The following is a 14,651-nucleotide window of genomic DNA, read 5'->3' as shown; positions in this document are numbered from 1 at the left end:
CTGCTCCAACAGAAAATAGCTCTGGGGTGTGGTTGAAGAATGGTTGAAGTCTAGACTTAGGGACCCTTTTACTAAAGGGCTACTGTTGGCTTGGTGTGCGGCGAATCGGCCCTACCACTAGACTTGCCCAGGAGCTTGGTGGTAGTTCCAGGTCTTCCGCACGCCATTTCAGGTGCTAAAAAATACCTTTTTATTTTCCAGCACTGGGGGGCGTGCCCAGCAGTAATCAAGCAGCAGGATTACCACTGGAGCCATTTGCAGCAATTTTTTAAATGTATTGGCCCTTTTTTTTTTAAAGGCCTTTTTACCAGTGACAGTATCAGGTGGCCTTGGTGTGTGGCAATCTCATGTTCCAACGCCACCGCTGGCCACCTTTTACTGCTGTTTGGTAAAAGGACCCCTTAATGCACTGATTATTCATTTAGAGCCAGCTTTTAGACAGTGAACACATCGTGTCCTCCTTCAGTCTGAAGCATAAGTTTATCAAAATTTCTACAGTAACACAAAAGTAAAATTTTGCTAGGCATCAAGTCAGGTGCTCGAAACATAACTGACATTTGTTGATATCAAAGAATGCTATCATTGTGTGAGCGTATGTATGAAACCATCAGAGTGAAAGATTAGCTGTTGAAAAGACCTCAATATTCCTCATCAGAAGCCAAATTGTTTCCTTGTAGGCAAAAGGCGATGCTGGACAATCACCCTAAAACTCTTCCAGGGAAGGCGTTTTACCTCCTAAACTGGAAACGGGAGCAAGGAAAGAGTCAAGTGGCCCATCTGGGCCTCCATCATTACCCAGAAAAGTACTGCCAAAATGAACACAATGCTTAAATGTTTCTAGCATGGGCGAGGTACAGCATGGGTTTCACTGTTGAAGCCTGAACTTGGGTTAATGTCTTCCAAGACAAATTCTTCTTGGGTTTCTTCTGGCTCCCAGGGCATAGGAGCCAGTGAGTGGGACAATGAATCGAAACTATATCGTAGAAGAATTCCTGGAAATTGTGACAGGTCCATATTCTTTGAAGTCTTAAACAAGGAAGCTGGTCTGCGATGCATTTCCTACAAGGATACCCTTCTGTGTTGAAGACCAGTAAATCAGGTGATAAGGAGACAGAGAGAGCTCCCATTGCACGTATAATAAATATCACTTTTTTTTCCTTAAAAAAGGCAGTTCAGAAGATTTACATTTTAAATAACAGAGAACTGAGCTGCCCTAGCACTTGCAGTTCCTCTTATGTTTTGAAGACAGCATTGTACTTGGGCAGGATTGAACTGCTAGGGTCTATGAAACCTGAAAATGAAGAGAAGGAGGCATCAAAATTAATACACTGAAGAAAATCAGGCTCACATTATCCCATTCAGGTCAAGTCTGCATATTAAGGTGACAATATCATTTGTTTCACTGACAGATGAGAATTAATTATTATATCATTCAGAATGCATGGAAAATAAGCTAAGACTCTAGTGAGCAATGTGCTACTGCTAATACAGTACAACATGCATTCATGACTTATAGGGAAACAGTTTATAATGAATAAGTCCATTCTCATGTATTAGCATGCATTTCCTTTATTCAGTTGTAATTTCTCTCTCTCTCTCTCTGGAGACCTATGTCTCACCTATGTTGGTTGCTCAAAAACTTTGGTTAAACAGGTGCAACTCATACAGAATACAGTGGCAAGGCTGATATTTACAGCTCATAAATTTGATTCTGTTACTCCTTTTTTTTTTAATGAGTTGCATTGGCTTCCTGTAGAGGCCAGAGCACAATTTGAGATTTGAACCATTATTTTCAAAATCACTTCAGGCACAGGCTGCTCCTTGTGACTCTGGGCAAGTCACTTAACCCTCCATTGCCCACCGCATTGAGCCTGCCATGAGTGGGAAAGCGCAGGGTACAAATGTAACAAAAAAAAATAATGGCCCTGCTAATAGGACTCAAGTCAGATGTTGTTACATTTTCCACCAGTAAGGCGGACTAAGTCGCAAAAAATGTTTGCTTCATCTCTCAGATATCAAGTAGTCTTAGTCTGGAATTCACTTCCTTTTCAGATTTGTTCGCTCACAAACTATTTGTTCTCTAGAAAGACGTTAAAACCTTTTCTTATTTAACAACTATGTACTATCTAAGAATTAGATTGTGTTGGATTAAGATTGTAATTCCTGGATTGTTGATTTGTCCAGTTCTCTCTTGAACTGTGAAATCTGCATAGAACTGTTCAGGTATTTGCGGAATAGAAGTCTTGCGTTATATAACATAACATAACATAACTACAATATGAAAAAACAGCTTTAATGTGCTGCTCATTCAATACCTGGAAAAGCAGAGGCAGAGTGGTAGCACATTTTATTTTATTTTAATTTATGTATTTATTTTATAAATTTCTAGCCTGTGCTATTAACTAGGTGGGTAACAATAAAACATTCATAATAAAAACAAATCAAATAAACAGGCACATTGCTGTGCACCACACAAAGAAGCACTGCTATTTTCTATTCTTACATTTACACAAAAAAGTGTGCTGTCCTAAAATGAAGCAAATTGGAATTAAGATGTAGGAACTTGTCTGTTTTATAAAAGAGGCCCAGCAGCTGAGAGAGTTGTTGCCCTAGTGGCAAAATTAAAAAGAGAAGGTACCAACAATTGCTTCTTACCCTCAGACCTCAATGTACGGGGTGGAACATAAAGCTGTAACACTTGACACATATAAAAAGGTGCCATTCCTTTGTAAATCAAAAATAAAACCTTAAACCTGATGCTGAAAGACACAGGAAGCCAATGCAATTTCCTCATAATTATAGGAGTGACATACTCTGATTGAGAAATACCTGCCACTAATCTCATGGCCATGTTTTGTACAATCTGAAGAGCTTTAAATTTCACTTGTGCCAGGCCCAGATAGAAACTGTTGCAGTAATCCAATTCTGTCAACACTAAACTTTGAACTACAATCCGAAAGTCAGTGCTTGGCAACGTGGGCTTTATTTTACTCAAATCCTTCAATAAATAAAAGGCAGATTGAATCACCCTATTTGTGCTTGCATGCAGACTACCAGTGCAAGATACGTATGATATAGAGGTCAATCAAATTTCGGTTTTGGTTTCTGCTTCAATGCAGAAACCGGTCTAAAATTCAGGTTCGGCCATGTTTTGGTTTTGGCCGAAATTGCCAGTGCATTATTTTTGAATGAAACTGAAACTCCCCCTCCCTCCCCGACTAAAATTGCTACCTTCCTACCACTCCTAGGCCCTCCCTGGGCCTACCTGAGAAGTCCCTGTTGCTCCTGCCCCTGCCATCTCCACCATCTAAATGGCTGCTGAGACCTTCAGCAGCAATCTCATGAGACCACTGTGGGTCCAGGAGGGGGCTCTGTCTGTGTGGGGGGGGGGAGGGCTCTGTCTGGTCACAGGAAGAGGGAGTGAGTGTTGTTCAGGAGGCAGAGAAGGACTGGTTTTAGTTTTGGCTGAAACTGAGTGGTGAATTTCGGCTGCAGATTTGGTTTTGGTTGGCCTCTAGTATAAGTGTATATCGATGGGATTGGGGTGTTCCTTTAAATAAGACAGGAATGATATTTGAAATATCATTCAGGGTGAGTGCTCAGAAGCTGTGGATTTTGATGTCTAACTCCTGGAACATTCGCAGTGGACAACGGTTCAATAAGTTTGTCTCATTCCGGGGCCAATGCAGAATGCTCCAGTGAGCAGAAGCACATGGTTACCTGAGATGCAGAAATTAACTAGCATGGTACACATAAGCAAACAGTATATGAAAATTAATAGTAATGAGACCATTAAGTGATCTGCTGCAACGCACAGAAGTAAACAGGAGATTTTAATGTGTGCACAATGCGAGTAATTTACTACGAGGTCTGAGGTGGCACAGAAAGGCTAGTCAAGAGGATTTAATGCCAATATTTTCTTTTTTTTTTGTGATCATAAGTGCCTGCAACTTTAAAAGACAGAATGGGGGGAGGTAACAGCTCTGTGCATGTTTCCTAAGAAAATTAAAGTACCAGCATGTATGTGCATATGAACCGGAATGTTGTCCTGTGCATAAATATTAGCCTTGCAACAATTTTATACAGAAGAAGTTTTTGTGAAGTTAATATTTATGTGCAGAACATTCTGGTTCATGCACAGAGGTATGCTGACACTATTGTTTTGTTTGCATGTGTGCACAGTGAAGCTGCCCTCATTGCAGAACCTTTATGTGCACGTGTTCAACAGACTTTCCCTGATTAGCGTGCAAGTTCTGTGCACTTTGAATACACATTTCATTAGGTTACTGCATCGCTGTGATTTATTTTCTCCCAAATTTTGTGGTAGAAGCTGCACACACAGTCATCAGCGCCCTGAGCACATGAATGTACTATGTGGCTTACTGTATCAACCTCTCTGTGCATATGACACGAAATGTTTATAGAACAGGGTTCAGTGTGAACCGGACACTGACATGTTATGGTGCACTTCTGCTTCCACCTATAGGAAGGTTTAACGCTTTCAAGAGATAGTTATCAATCATCAATTCCTTTCTAAGAAAGTTATTCAGCAATTTCCTAGTTTATTATTTCTATAATTAAGCAACTGGTGTGTGATTTGCTTTCTAAGTAACATTAATGATCCAGAGTACATGCACACAGAGAAAAACTGAATACCAACCTTGTTAAATGCCTACTTAATTCATGAACTTCCATTTCTGTACTTTTAAACTCGTTAAGCTCTTTTCGAATGGCAGCCTAGAATTAAAACATAATCTGTAAGTGAGCAAATCAAAGTAAAAAAAAAATAGATTTTTCTTTTCATGTAGCTATACCTCAATTTGAAAGAAGGAAACAGTACACAGGCCACCTCATACATGCTTTAGCAACCCTGAAATACGAATAATTTTAATTAAAATGACAAAACAGGTCACAAAAGGGAGTGCTGTATAATTGTAAAACCTTGTCATAAGTATATAGTTCATCTGCACTTTTTGCTACAAAGATTTTCCAGGTCTCCTATCATTTCCTCCAAGAGTAAAATATAGGCCATTGTTTTGGAGTTCCCCACTGTACATAAATAAAGTCTACAAGTTATTATAGATCTTTATGATTATCATGTTAGTCCACTTGGATATGTGGAAATAAGGGCCAACAGTCAAGTTGTAAGTGGTACTTTTTTATTGGACTAACTTAATGAATCTTTAACAAACTTCTGAGAATATCCTCTCTCCAGCAGATCAATACATTCTGAGCAGCTCCCACTGAATGACACTCCAAATACCATTCCTGTCTTGTCTTTAAGTTAGTCCAACGAAAAGGTATCACCTATAATTAATTTTATTTATGATATTTATATCTCGCATTAGCCCAAGTAGAACTCAGGTTCAATGTTGCTTACATAACAATTAGAAAAGCATGAACATGTTAAAAATATATTAACAGAAAGTAAAATATGCAGGCCTTTTGCCAAAACACAGTACTCTGTCGGGTTTTGAAGAATAAAGACTTTGATTATTAGAATTCTCGCCTTCTAGTATTTTGTGGAAAAGCCCTGCCACCTTCATTACTCCTTCTGCTGGTTTCTCTCCATGTAGTGACACACAGTCCTCCGCTACTGCGGTACCCCGTCAGAAAGTAAAATACATCATATAATGTTAGACCAGCAAAACCTATGTTAGGAACAGATGTAATTAAATACTTTAGGGGTCCTTTCAATAAGGCGCGTAGGTGCCTATCCAGCTGATTTTCGAAAGAGATCGCTGCCCATCTTCAGACACAAATCGGGAGATGGGCAGCCATCTCCTGAATCCGGCCAAATCGGCATAATCAAAAGCCGATTTTGGGCGGCTTCAACTGCGTTCCGTCGCGGGGGCCGGCGAAAGTTCATGGGGGTGTGTCGGCATGGTAGCGAAGGTGGGACGGGGGCGTGGTTAATAGATGGGCGTCCTCGCCCGATAATGGAAAAAAGAAAGCTGGCCTTCACGAGAATTTGGTCCGCTTTATTTGGACCCTTTTTTTCAGGTCCAAGACCCAAAAAACTGCCCAAACTGACCAGATGACCACCGGAGGGAATCGGGGATCACCTCCCCCAGTGGTCACTAACCCCCTCCCACACACACAAAAAAAATTTAAAACATTTTTTGCCAGCCTGTATGCCAGCCTCAAATGTCATACCCATCTCCCTGACAGCAGTATGCAGGTCCCTGGAGCAGTTTGTAGTGGGTGCAGTGCACTTCAGGCAGGTGGACCCAGGCCCATCCCCCTCTACCTGTTACACTTGTGGTAGTAAATGTGAGCCCTCCAAAACCCCCCAAAACCCACTGTACCCACATGTAGGTGCCCCCTTCAGTCCTTAGGGTTATGGTAATGCTGTAGAGTTGTGGACAGTGGGTTTTGGGGGGATTTGGGGGACTCAGCACACAAGGGAAGCTAATTGTTTTCTTTTAAAAATTTTGTACAAATGCTCCCTAGGGTGCCCGATTGGTGTCGTGGCATGTCAGGGGGGCCAGTGCACTATGAATGCTGGCTCCTCCCACGACCAAAGGGTTTGCATGTGGGCGTCCTTGGTTTCCATTATGGCTGAAAATCGGAGCCGGCCATCTCATCTACACCCGGCGAGCGATTTGGCTGGCTCCAAGCATATTTCTAAAATAAGTTTGGCTCCGCCCCTTCGCGGAGCCGGCCCCGAAGATGGTTGCCCATCGATTTGGCCGGCACCATTCGATTATGCCCCTCCACGTGCGTCCAATGCGTGTCAAATTGGAACTACCGCTTGGCTACCGCGTGCCGCAGGCAGTAATTCCATTTTTGACATGTGTAGAAAACATGCGGCAGACATTCTCCACCACGTGGCGCTAACCAGGTGGTAAGCGCCAGTGTAGAGGCTGACGCTCACCACTCAGTTAGTGAATGAGATCTTACCGCCAACTCAATGAGTGATGGTAAGGTCTCAGGCAAAAAATGGACGTGCGCGGGTTTTAATTTTACAGTATGTCCATTTTCAGCCAAGGCCTTTTTTTCCAGGCGTGCTGAAAAATGGACCTGCAAGCGTCCAAAACCAGCGCAGGCCATTTTTTTTGGTGCGCCTTAGTAAAAGGGCCCCTTAGTGATTTAAGCTAGATAATTGAAATATATAGGAAAAAGGTAAAGGGCTAGGATTAACGGGGTAGACAGGAGTAGTGGGAGGTGGGATGAGGTAAAAATTAAATGCCATGAGTTTATTTGAGATGAGTGCTTATTTCATTAAAAGCTAGACTGAAGCAGTGAATTTTCAAAAGACCGGAATAACAAAAAAGTAATTGGTGCATTTGATGATTTTAGGTAAGGAGTTCCAAATTTTAGTGCCTTGATATGAAAAGGTAGCAGTATGAATTGTTTTGTAGGTTACTTTCTTACAATTTGAGAAATGTAGGATAAGATATTCTCTAGATGGATTAGAGACATTACTTGAGGATAATTCAATGAGATTGTTCATGTACATTGTGGCCGAACCATACAAAATTTTATAAATGAAGGTACATAGATTGAATAATATTCTATCTTTTATTGGCAGCCAATGCAAATCGTAGAGAAGGGGGGTTGCTTTGTTGAAGTATGGTAATCTGAATATGAGACATGCGGCAGTGTTTTGAGCGGTTTGTAGTTTTTTGAGGAGATCCCAGAGTTGCAGTAATCAAATTTTGTTAGGACTAGGGATTGACCTAGAGTACGGAAGACTGTTTTTTCGATGAATGGTCTTAGTCTCCTCAATTTCCATAATGAATTGAAGACACATGAGAGGACTTTGGAAATTTGGTTATCTAGAGTGAGGAATTGGCCAATTGTGACTCCTTAAGATTTTCATAGTTGAGTCAAGGGGATATGTGATGTTCTCAGAGGTAAAAGATGTAAGATTTATAGCGTGATAAGGATTAGTAACTATTAACAGTTTAGTTTAATGTGGTTGTTGACCCTTATTTCCAATTTATTATACAAATGGGTGTTATGCTCTGGTGAAAAGATGTATGAGCTGTCAGCAGGTGGGTGTTATAGGAAAAACCAATGCTCAAGGCAGGACAGGAGGTCATGGTTGAACAGGACAAACGGCTTCAGGGCTGTAAACCTTTTGCAGCAATTTTGCCCTCAAAGTGATGAATCATTTTAGTTCCAGTTAACAAGACCCAATCTTTAGACAAGGTGATAAAGAAAAAAAGATATCCTGCAGAACCACAGTCAATTATATTCTACAGCAGAGGTTTTTAACCTTTTAACCTCTGAAAATACGATGAAAGCTATGAGCCCCCTCTCCTGAAAAATGCGCACAAGCACCAAAATAGGTGAGACCTGCTAGCACAGTAGTGGGTGGCCCCTGGGCCAAATGTGGCCCCTGAGATCATGGGAAGTATACACAGAAAAGGCATTAACTGGAGTTTTGGTGATTTTAAATACTGAATTTTACAAATATTTTCAGAATATCCATTCTAGAAGTTTGTTTTTATCATTTTTAGTTAAATAAATAAATAAATAAATCAATTAAAAAAAAATTATCACAGAAGGCCTATGGAGCTCTGTGCATTTCCAGTTCTGATCAGTGGCATAGCTACGTGGGGCCTGAGGGGGCCGGGGCCCCCGCAGATTCACCCCAGGACCCCCCTCCCGGCGAACCCGCCCTCGCCACCGCCTACCTTTACTTTTGCTGGCGGGGGATCCCACTCCCCGCCAGCCGACGTCTTCTCAGTCCTTCCTGCTCTTCAATTTGTTTGCTGACGTCCTGCACGTAATTGTACGTGCAGGACGTCAGACTCAGAGAACAGTTCTGTTCTCTGAGTCTGACGTCCTGCACGTACAACGTGCAGGACGTCAGCAAACAAATTGAAGAGCAGGAAGCGACTGAGAAGAAGATGTCGGCTGGCGGGGAGTGGGATCCCCCGCCAGCAAAAGTAAAGGTAGGCTGCGGCGGCGGGTTCGCGGCGAGAGGGGGGGGCAGCAATGTCGGCGGTGGGGGGGGGGGGGGCGGCGCCGGGGGGAGGGCTAAAATGTGCCCCCTCCCCCCGGGCTCTGGACCCCTCCCCCACGGAAGGCTGGCTACGCCCCTGGTTCTGATATTAGATAATGTTGCAGCTCTTTAGGGATAGTACTGACATTCAGGGGTATAGACAGACTTCAGTGGGAGGGGGTCCAGAGCCCGAGGTGAGGGAGCACATTTTAGCTCCCCCGGTGCCGCAGACCCCCCCGCCACTTTTGACCCCCCCCTCGGTGCCGCCGCCCCTCCCCATCCCTTTCGACCCCCCTCCCGCTGCTGCCAACCCTCCCCCGCCACCATCAGGTACCTTTGCTGGTGGGGGTCCTCAACCCCCACCAGCCGAAGTCCCCTTCAGCGCCGGTCTCCGAGTCCGGCGCATTCGCTGATCTGGATTCTGTTTCTGACGTGAGTCCTGACATCCTGCACATTCCGAGACTGGCGCTGAAAAGGACTTCAGCTGGTGGAGGTTAGGGACCCCCGCCAGCAAAGGTACCTGATGGTGGGGGAGGGTTGGCGGTGGGGGGAGGGGGGGTCAAATGTGGCAGGGGAGGGTTGGCTGCGGGGGGTGAAAGCAGGGGGGCCAGGGCTAAATCTGCGAGGGCCCATGCCCCCGTGGCCCCACCTAGCTACGCCCCTGCTGATATTCATGTGTATAAAGGTTGCCCACCCCTGTGTTTGCAGATAGGAACTCACAGAGATCCTGCCACAGCCCTGCCCCCTCCTCCAGCCTGGTCTTCCTGTTACCAAGGTAACCAACACGGGGTGGGGATTCTGCATTACTTTGTCAGCTGGTGAGAGCTTAAGTGTCCCCTCCTGCTTCTGCTGCATTGCAGCTACCAACCACACACAAACTGATTTCTTTATATTTTAGGAAAAGGGACAGGGGATGAAATTTGATATATCACATTTCTGTGGTTACAATCAAAGTGGTTTATTTATGATATATAGGTACTTATTTTGTAGCAGGGGCAATGGAGAGTTAAGTAAGTGACTTGCCCACCGTAAATGCTTGCTACTAATGCCCTTGTCTGTCTGCCTAATAGCAAGCCTCCACAAGTATTAAATGATATTATAATAGCTAGTGTGGAATGAAAAAAAATTGCAAGAAACAATTGAAAAGACTAAGGGATCAATACTGAAAAACGCTTATCTGGATAACAGCACCTACTATCTGGATAGTGTCTGCAAATATTCTTACACATTGCCTCTGAACCATGTGGAGAGTGCTGGGATGGAGTGTGGGTGGAGCCGGATAGTGGCACTATGCAATTGGCTGTCTGGATAATTTAGGACAGACAGACAGGCTGGAAAATGACCCATAAATTTTTACCTTGAAATTCAGCATAAGCCAGCATATACAAAAGATAAAAGGCTGGATACTATTTATTTCTCATCAATCAGAAACTATTGTAGACATTATAACATATCGACAATGATAATATGAATTCCCTATGTACAGGAGCAACCCATGCCACTCTACAATTGTTTGGAGCGGTACAATATTTTAATAATATAATTTGACATATAAAGAGTTTCTTTTCGTGGTAACAGAACTAATGGGCATTTTTAAATAAATGTAGGGCCTTGTTTACTAAGCCGCACAAACATTTTAGTATGTGCTAAAAATTAGCAAATGCTAATGCTATCATTAGTGAGCTAATTTTTCAGCGCGTGCTAAAATGTTAGTGTGCCTATAGCGTGGCTTAGTAAACAGGGCCCTTAGTGTGGTAATGTGAACAAAGGGCCTGAAGCCCGAATAAAATTAAGCCAGAGAACAGGTTAAGGTAAACAGAAATAACATTTATTAAAGGTGTCAGGTAGGGTATCTTGTTTGGTTTATAGGTAGGGGAGAAAATAAATGAAACCTCCCCTAAAGGCAGGGTTTATTGAGAAATTGGGGAGAGAGGAGATCTTGGTCACAGTGAGTTTTAAAAGCAAATTTCGATCCAAGATGGCCGACTGAATCGGTTGTGAGATTCCTCGCTCTGTTTGAATTCCGCAATGCCGAAGCGTCGAGGGAAAGCGGCAGCCATAGCTCCCTCGGACCGGCGTACCTCAACGATAAGTGGTCCTATTGATACCTTTTTACGGGGACTCCAGGTTCCTGAAGGGTCGGTGAGCGGCGGATTGACAGTGCCCGGGGTAGCTGGAGAGCCTGGGACGCTGCCCCTGCTAGATGTGACACTCAGCCCCAACCGGCGAACTCCGCCCCCGCAACCCCTGAGCGTTCTCCCTCCATTGATGGCGTCTTCCCCGCAGCTTCTGGAAAGTGCTACGAGGGAATCGACGGGAGCTGGAATTTCGACCCTAGAGAGTGGAAGAATACAAGGTGGGATTTCCCCTTTGCCTGCTCAGGAGTTTTCATCTCAGTTTGTGGGAGGAACAAAGGCAACTGTGAACTCGGGTGCAGAAGGAATTCAATCCAATGATACACGAGTTCAAGGTACTCTGAATTTTCTTGAAGAGAAACCTACTGACATTACCTTAGAAAGCCTTTGGGCTTTAATTGCAAATTTGGGGAAAGTGTTATGCCCACAAATACAGCACATTGAAACTCGGGATAAATAATTAGAAAATACTGTTGTGGCTGCAGAGTCAGAAAGGAAGGATATGGTTTCTAAGACTAAATCTTTATCTGAGAAATTTGAGAAAGCTCAAGACTTGCAAATAGTCACTATTAAAGATTTAACAAATATGAGAAGAAAGATTGAAAACTTGGAGAATGCTCAGAGATCTAACAACTTAAGATTTTTAAATTTTCCGAGAACTATAACAACTACTCCAAGAGAAATGCTAAATAGATATTTTAAAGAAATATTAGGATTCTCAGATAATATTTTACCTCCTATTGTACAATCTTACTACTTACCGACTAAAATGGTGGATACCTCTTCACAACAACCTGAGCAACTTCATGATGTCTCTGCACTGTTAGAAACCCCAACAGAGGACTTAGTAACTGCTTCAACCTTGTTAGTTACTTTAGCTCTATCTTTGGATAAAGCTTTAATAATGAAAACATTTTTTAGAAGCAGAGACAATGACTTCCTGGGTTTCAAAGTATGAATATTCCCGGATGTGTCTAAAGATACCCAAAAAAGACGCAGACAATTTCTCTTGTTAAAATCAGAGGTTCTCCGTATGGGAGCCACTTTTCTCCTACGATATCCTTGCAAGTGTATTGTAAATTATCAGTCAGCTAAATATGTTTTTTTTTATTCCTTGCAGCTTTTCGAATTTATAGTAGCCAGAAGTTCTCAACGGTAACGCTTTGAAAGTATATGAGAACCATAGAAAACCGGTTTATAATTTCTTGTAAAATTTCTTAGTTAATTCTCCTTAATTGTTAATCTTGGATCCCATTTGTGGACTGGAAGTACTAACTCAATATTAATATGTTTATATTTCTTCATTAGTAATTTCTGAGGAATGTACTTTTTCTTTTTCAAATATGGAGTTTATGATATTTGAAATTAATAAATATATTAAACATAAAAGCAAATTTCTCAGCCATGTGGGAAGCTAGAGAAGCTAGGGTTCACTCAAACGCTGGAAATATTTTTTGTTAGTCGGGATTCTTACTTGCGCACTAAGTTCACGAGGGCATACTTTGTTCCTTAACACCTTATAGTGGCATGGTTCCTTCCTTTTCAGTGCTGGGGAGTTTGTAGTTTCTATGTTGTTTTTTTGGGGTGCTAACCATCCTTTGTTCTGCCATTTAGGTTTGGGTAAGGGAGGGTGGTTGGGTTACAGTTTAGAGACTTCACTTCCTATGTTGACTGATGCTTGGGGGGGATCATCAGACCACAGGTCCTCTATAGTTTCGGGTATTGTTTTCTGTTGGTTACTGGAGGGAAGGTTGGGGGGGGAGGAGGGGGTTTGGTGATTTATTACTTATACTTCTGATGGTTCATGTATTGTGGAGGGGGGAGCTGCGAGTGGGGAGGGGGAATTTGATTCTTGACTGTATTTCTGGGGAAATTGTATTTTGTGTATTATTTCTTACCTGTTTTCTCTTAATAAAAAGTTTTCAAGTAAAAGTAAATTTCTCTGTCTGTAGCAGTGTTGCCAGGTGGCAAATTTTTTTCCCACCCAATCCAGCGTAAAAACAGCCCAAAACCCGCCCAAACTCAAACCCCGCCCCTGACACCCCCACCCCTGCGTCATCACCCCCGCCCCCGCCGTCATCAACCCCGCCCCCGTCGTCATCAACCCCGCCCCCGCCGTCACCGGCCCCGCCTCCCCCGTTATCGGCCCGCCCAAAACGTCACTAACCCCGCCCAAAACGTCACTAACCCCGCCCCCCGCGGCCGAAAAAACCGCCCGAAAAACCGCAGAAAATAAAAAAAAGAAGCCCAAAAAACCGCGACCCGCCGCGGGCAAAAATTTCCTGCGGCGGGTCGCGGAAAACCGCCCAATTGGGCGGTAAAACCGCCCACCTGGCAACACTGGTCTGTAGTGTATTAAGAAAATAAGAGAGGTTTCCAACTGTCATTTTTGCCTTGGCAGCAGAGCTGTGAGAGAAATGTATCAATTTTATAATTGTTACATCATTGAGCTAAGGAGAAAGAGGTGGGCAGCACCTTATGTTAATTATCCACTGAGAAAAAAGGCTGACTGAAAATGGCACATACAGTATACACATTTAGGGGAATATTATTCATTAAATGTAATAAAGTGTGATATGAAAGACATACACATACAGGGGAAGATTAAAAAGCAGATTAAGTAGTCAAAGAAACTATTCACCTGGAGTCTAGGGGAATGGGGGAGGGGGGAGGGCTGACCATGGCCCTAACCATTAGGCTACACCTTGACTCCTGACTGTCCAGTTTTTGATGAATGTGAAATTCTCTTGCTCACCTCAAAATTCTGAATGTGTAAAGCTGCCTGTGTGTATGCACCAAGGAAGCAAACCCACCACTATTTGCAAATAGCAACTTCAAATAGTTTTTCTAATGCTAGCCCCGACTTCTTAACTTTGTTCTTCATTTAATTTCTTCCTGAATTTGGCAAGATCTGCCTTTAATTAGATACACTTGAAGGAGTGGAACGCCGGTACTACCTGAATACTACTGAGCAACAGGACAACCTCATGTTTTGTGCCTACTGATGGACTTTTACTTATGTATTCTACCTCTGCTTTTGGCTGTTTGGCCACACCTTATTACTGCACTGGACATTTGTGCCTTATCCAGTTTTACTGTTTACTAACAAGACAAGTTTGCTGTTTACTAATGTACAGACAGAATGCAGGGCTATTAGATATATAGCTTGTAACAGTAGTTTGCAAGGCCTATACAAGACCAGCTTGCACGTAGCAACGCCATCTGAATAGGCGACCTTGGAGGGTGCTGACACCCCCCTGCATTCCTGAGCCGCACCTTATCTCCTGTGCTAGAAAGGAGCATTGTGTGTGTACAGAATAAGCTGCTAAGTTTCGTTTTTCTTGCCAGTATCATTTCAGTGTTATGACGTGTGTACGTACTGGGACTACAATTTTGTACTGTAAGAACTACAAATGTTTACTGCGCATGACAGGTATGACGTGTAAGGGGCCAAATGCGCAGGCCCAGTAGGGAAGTATAAATGTAAGCGTCAGATGATTTATGACACACAGTGTCCCGAGGCTACTCGGTGCTGTTCACTTGCTAGCAATAAAGTTGCC

At 43.0% G+C, this 14,651-nt stretch overlaps 1 protein-coding gene across 2 annotated transcripts in view; it reads right to left on the bottom strand.

Annotated features, from left to right (window-relative positions):
* Window positions 1-346: 346 nt before the first annotated feature.
* PHACTR1 (phosphatase and actin regulator 1) overlaps window positions 347-14,651 on the bottom strand; it is a 436,304-nt gene continuing 421,999 nt past the window's right edge. For both annotated transcript variants that reach the window (XM_030211092.1, XM_030211101.1), the window contains exons 12-13: window positions 4,661-4,737; window positions 347-1,291 (exon numbers count right to left, since the gene is read on the bottom strand). In XM_030211092.1, coding sequence (XP_030066952.1) covers window positions 1,276-1,291; window positions 4,661-4,737 — 93 coding nt within the window. In that variant the 3' untranslated portion in view covers window positions 347-1,275. The remainder of the gene's footprint in view (window positions 1,292-4,660; window positions 4,738-14,651) is intronic.

This window comes from Microcaecilia unicolor, chromosome 1 (assembly GCF_901765095.1).
Source record: "Microcaecilia unicolor chromosome 1, aMicUni1.1, whole genome shotgun sequence".
Lineage (NCBI taxonomy): Eukaryota > Metazoa > Chordata > Amphibia > Gymnophiona > Siphonopidae > Microcaecilia > Microcaecilia unicolor.
Note: the sequence above shows the minus strand (reverse complement) of the source record. Positions and strands in the feature narration are given on the sequence as shown.